The 5,834-nt window shown below is 37.1% G+C and overlaps 1 protein-coding gene across 1 annotated transcript; it reads left to right on the forward strand.

Annotated features, from left to right (window-relative positions):
- Positions 1-1,168: 1,168 nt before the first annotated feature.
- LOC136798967 (uncharacterized) lies at positions 1,169-5,577 on the forward strand. Its single transcript, XM_067055651.1, has 5 exons — positions 1,169-1,223; positions 1,420-1,553; positions 4,071-5,022; positions 5,146-5,211; positions 5,342-5,577. The coding sequence occupies exons 1-5, from the start codon at positions 1,169-1,171 to the stop codon at positions 5,575-5,577; spliced, it is 1,443 nt and encodes a 480-aa protein (XP_066911752.1).
- The last annotated feature ends 257 nt before the right edge of the window (positions 5,578-5,834 follow it).

Below are 5,834 nucleotides of genomic sequence, written 5' to 3' on the forward strand. Positions count from 1 at the left end.
AGGTAGTGAAAATTTCTGTTCCGAAACACACACACATAAAGTAAACTTATGTGCAAACTGTAGAACACGGTTATATTTTTTTCTACTGACAAAATAATGGCAAATCCAGCTCGACAACTGAACGACCAGACAATCGCCCGTTCTCTAGAATGTAATATCCTTCCATTGGTGAGTAACAATTAATTTATGAGTAGCTTTATTTTTTTTATTTTTCGTTTCATAAATTCCTAATCTTATCCATGGTTCTCAAAACTATATCCTAAAACATACTCTCTCCATTTTAGATAAAAAAGACGGATACTGTTACTGCATGTCGTGTGATGCTGACGGATGATAACAGGCTTCTGGTTACTGATATAAGACATAGGTTGGACGATGCATTGGCAAATATGGAAATCAAATTTTTCATTTCTTGTGTTTCCGGGACGGAGTCGAATGCAAAGAAACCAGTCGAAGAACAGCCAGTCAAACCTAATTTCCGAGCATCTATCTCATATTTCATTGTCCATGGAAGTAAACTTAACCTGAACAAAATTAAGCAGCAATTCCATAACACCTCCAAAATTAACTTTGAGATCAAACCTTTGAGATCAAACAGTAAACACAAAGACACCGAGAAGAAAAGTGCAGAAGAAATGACCCTATCTGTCCACTTGAAACAGATCGTGAAGGTTAAAATCTTTATTTCATTTCGCTTTTGTTTGGGTTTTAACAATTTTTCTCTCTTTTAGTGCTGAATAAGACCCTTAAAAATGTTACGTAGCCGAAAAAATTTAGGAAATTTCAAGTAGAAGTAATGACTAGTTACAAAAAGTCCAACATTTTTTGTAGCGCATATTTCATTTATTTTATAATTCTATTTGATCAGGACCATAACCAAAAGTGCATCAAAGACCTGATCTTCCAAAGTATGTTGCATTGCTTTAAGACGGCCAACCCTTTGATGAAGGAAGAAGATGCTTTAGAGTTATGTCAAAACAATATAATGAAACCTTGCCGTCTCTACTGTGGGGATGGAAACATAATGAGAAGTTTTACAAACGCCAGCAGAAATTTGTTGACAGATGGACTGGTACATGTTAATGATACGTCAGACGAAATCTCACCTTCAGTGTCTGAATCAAAAACAACAATTTCTAAAGTGATTGACAAGATTGCATCGACCATGATGGAACTCAATCATCGGCTTTTTCATGGCAATATTTATCAATTGCACAAAAAAGGTTTGGAATACTTTTCGAGTTGTTGATTGATACCACTGATTCACATTGCATTAAATTTTTCAAAGGGATAAGTCTATTCTTTATTTGTCAATCTTTATTTATTAAAGAATCTTTTCTTTTTGAGATTTAAATTAAAAATTTGATATTTTTCAATCAAATTTATGCAACTCAAAATTTGGGTTTGATTTTCTTTCAGCTCAATTCACCTTTACGCTGTTCCTTGATGTCAATGCTTATCTTTCGAAACTACAACTAAACCCTGCTTTGCGAGAATCTATCATGATCCATGAAACTAAACTTAAACAAACAATGTCCAACGAACATACAGTGGTATGTATTTTGACTTACTTACTTTTAAGAAAATTTTATTTTTTTTCCTTTTCAAAGAAGACCATTTGAAGACCAGTAGCCCAAGACGTAGACCGTCGTTTTTATGAGACTTTTGTACTGAAAAGACCGTTGGCCCGTCAATACTAGGGGAAGTCGCTTTAATTTTATTGACACTTTGAGACTTTAAAGAGAAATTTCTATCATTTTGAAAGAAGACCATTTGAAGACCAGTAGCCCGAGACGTAGACCGTCGTTTTTATGAGACTTTTGTACTGAAAAGACCGTTGGCCCGTCGATACTAGGGGAAGTTGCTTGAATTTTATATTGACACTTTGAGACTTTAAAGAGAAATTTCTATCATTTTGAAAGAAGACCATTTGAAGACCAGTAGCCCAAGACGTAGACCGTCGTTTTTATGAGACTTTTGTACTGAAAAGACCGTTGGCCCGTCGATACTAGGGGAAGTCGCTTTAATTTTATTGAGACTTTGAGACTTTAAAGAGAAATTTCTATCATTTTGAAAGAAGACCATTTGAAGACCAGTAGCCCAAGACGTAGACCGTCGTTTTTATGAGACTTTTTGTACTGAAAAGACCGTTGGCCCGTCGATACTAGGGGAAGTCGCTTTAATTTTATTGACACTTTGAGACTTTAAAGAGAAATTTCTATCATTTTGAAAGAAGACCATTTGAAGACCATTAGCCCAAGACGTAGACCGTCGTTTTTATGAGACTTTTGTACTGAAAAGACCGTTGGCCCGTCGATACTAGGGGAAGTCGCTTGAATTTTATATTGACACTTTGAGACTTTAAAGAGAAATTTCTATCATTTTGAAAGAAGACCAAGACCATTTGAAGACCAGTAGCCCAAGACGTAGACCGTCGTTTTTATGAGACTTTTGTACTGAAAAGACCGTTGGCCCGTCGATACTAGGGGGAAGTTGCGCTTTTTTTATTGTGGAACTTTGAGACTTTAAAGAAATTTCTATCATTTTGAAAGAAGACCATTTGAAGACCAGTAGCCCAAGACGTAGACCGTCGTTTTTATGAGACTTTTGTACTGAAAAGACCGTTGGCCCGTCGATACTAGGGGAAGTCGCTTTGACTTTGTTGACACTTTGAGACTTTAAATAAATTTCTATCATTTTGAAAGAAGACCATTTGAAGACCATTAGCCCAAGACGTAGACCGTCGTTTTTATGAGACTTTTGTACTGAAAAGACCGTTGGCCCGTCGATACTAGGGGAAGTCGCTTTAATTTTATTGACACTTTGAGACTTTAAAGAGAATAAAGTTTCTTTGAAACAAAACTGTATGCAGCCAAAATTGAAACAAAGTCACATGTCAAAATAGAACATCAACCAAATATGAATTTTGACTGAAGACCGTTTGGCACGTCGATTTGACAGTGGTTCGCGCAATGTTTACATTTTACTACTTTAATGTCCCTTTAAAGAGAAATTTCTATCATTTTGAAAGAAGACCATTTGAAGACCAGTAGCCCAAGACGTAGACCGTCGTTTTTATGAGACTTTTGTACTGAAAAGACCGTTGGCCCGTCGATACTAGGGGAAGTTGCTTTAATTTTATTGAGACTTTGAGACTTTAAAGAGAAATTTCTATCATTTTGAAAGAAGACCATTTGAAGACCAGTAGCCCAAGACGTAGACCGTCGTTTTTATGAGACTTTTGTACTGAAAAGACCGTTGGCCCGTCGATACTAGGGGAAGTAGCTTGAATTTTATTGACACTTTGAGACTTTAAAGAGAAATTTCTATCATTTTGAAAGAAGACCATTTGAAGACCAGTAGCCCAAGACGTAGACCGTCGTTTTTATGAGACTTTTGTACTGAAAAGACCGTTGGCCCGTCGATACTAGGGGAAGTCGCTTTGACTTGTTGAACTTTTGAGACTTTAAAGAGAAATTTCTATCATTTTGAAAGAAGACCATTTGAAGACCAGTAGCCCAAGACGTAGACCGTCGTTTTTATGAGACTTTTGTACTGAAAAGACCGTTGGCCCGTCGATACTAGGGGAAGTCGCTTTGACTTGTTGAACTTTTGAGACTTTAAAGAGAAATTTCTATCATTTTGAAAGAAGACCATTTGAAGACCAGTAGCCCAAGACGTAGACCGTCGTTTTTATGAGACTTTTGTACTGAAAAGACCGTTGGCCCGTCGATACTAGGGGAAGTAGCTTGAATTTTATTGACACTTTGAGACTTTAAAGAGAAATTTCTATCATTTTGAAAGAAGACCATTTGAAGACCAGTAGCCCAAGACGTAGACCGTCGTTTTTATGAGACTTTTGTACTGAGAAGACCGTTGGCCCGTCGATTCTATGAAAAATTGCTTTTACTCATTAAACTTTTGAGATTTTTAGGTTTTAGACTGACACTTTATTCACTTTTGTAAAGCTTTACGTCCCTTTCTTTAAGCAATTGTACTGTGTGAATCGTTAGACTGTTGATTTTTTAAATTTTATATAAGTTTTTGAATGTTTATTTCTTTTTCTTTAGCATTTTCCGAACATCAAAATTGATTACGACTACATCGAGGTTCGAAACAACGTTTATCTTAAGCTGTCAAGTCGAGCGTATGTGGAATGTCCCTTTACAGGAGAAGATTTCGGAAAAATAACTCCGAGAAGTTTCCAAGATTTCGACGCACATCGAACAAATTGTCATGGTGGGTATCTGGCGTCTGCAATGGAACGATGGTGCCCTACACTTGAATCACAGGCGAAGCTTGCCCATAAGATCTACCTTTGTTTATTAACCTATCAGGTGCCTTACAAAACCAAAAGGCTTGTTTTAACAGGTGACATTGATTGTGGTAAAACCTCGGTGGTCAATTTGTTCTTTGGGTTGATTCCAAGATCCAAAATTGCCATTATCACCAAAGAAGGTGTCTTTGGTTTGCAGATGGTCCGCCCAGACACAGAGCTGCTATTCATTGACGAATGGAGCAAAGAGATGGCATCAGCAGACATGGTGAAGATGTTGTTTCAAGGTGGTTCATTTCCTCAATCCATAAAATATGGCAGCCCTCTTATGCAAGAAATGAACGCAGGAGTGTTTGTGACCTGCAATCACATCCCTAAATTCCCTCGAAAACAACGAAAATCTGTCAAACGGCGAATCTCTAAAGTGAAATGTCGCAAACTTGAAGAAGAAATCCCTGAGGCTCCATCCTGGATAATGGAGAACGCGATGCATTGTTTGACCTACTTGATCAATCTGATCAACAACAACTTGAATGTGATTGAGCCCGCTGAGTTGACCTACACGCTTCCAACGGACGTCAAATGTGAGAAAACCGTCCCAAAGGATGACGTCGACGAAGAATCTCTTGAGCGAATTAAGAACTGTGTCGTTGATCCAGATGAGTCCGTCCCTTTGGCCGATCAAACGAATGACGAGTTGGAAGTGTTTCGTGTGGTTGGAGAAGAAGACATGGTATTGGAAGATGGTAAGCATAGATTTCATTCATTTTTCGTCGGAAAAATAACCAGTAGAGTTGCAGTATCTATGCAATGACATGTGATACGTAGATTGCAAGAAATGATCCTATAAAATATTCTTTTAACTCTAGAACCGAGCGAAACTCACGACGAAGGAATTTCTATTTTAACATCTCCTGATCATTCAGTGTCTAAAGGTATGCCTTCTTTTAAAATTTGTTTTGGAATTATGTCAAGTTTTCAAATATAGTTTGGACCAAAATCTTCGAAGATACTTCAAATGTAATTGGTTATGTATGTCTCAGAAATACTTCTTTTTTCATTTAGACGAGCTTGATGTCGAGAAACTTATTGGTTATGTATCATCAACAACAGACTTTGAATCAGATATTGAGCCCCCACGAAAACGGGCACGTGGAAACACAATCAGAAGCCCTGTACAAATGCCAAGTACATACGCAGTCGCGAAGACTGTGTTGTATTCAATCGTTGAGAGAGTTGTCGAAATTGAAAAACATGGTGAGAGTTTCTCTATTTATGTTCCATTTTCTCAGCAATCTTAATTCTTTATTGTGCCTTGAAGACACAGATTAGACTTTGCAATAAGGAAATTCAGCTTGCTTTTAGCTTATTCTACTTGTTTATTTCAAAATAAAACGAAAACTTATCAATTTCTTTTTTAGGAGACGTCCAGCCATCAGAAATGATGTCGACGTCAAAGTCAATGGATAGTCAATGCTCTAAGCTACACGGTAAGTTCATGTCATTTTTCTATTCTGAATATAGTGAGCGTCATATAAACGAGTTAAAGCAAAGCATA

Source organism: Clytia hemisphaerica, unplaced genomic scaffold (assembly GCF_902728285.1).
Source record: "Clytia hemisphaerica strain Z4C2 unplaced genomic scaffold, Clytia hemisphaerica genome assembly, whole genome shotgun sequence".
Taxonomy (NCBI): domain Eukaryota; kingdom Metazoa; phylum Cnidaria; class Hydrozoa; order Leptothecata; family Clytiidae; genus Clytia; species Clytia hemisphaerica.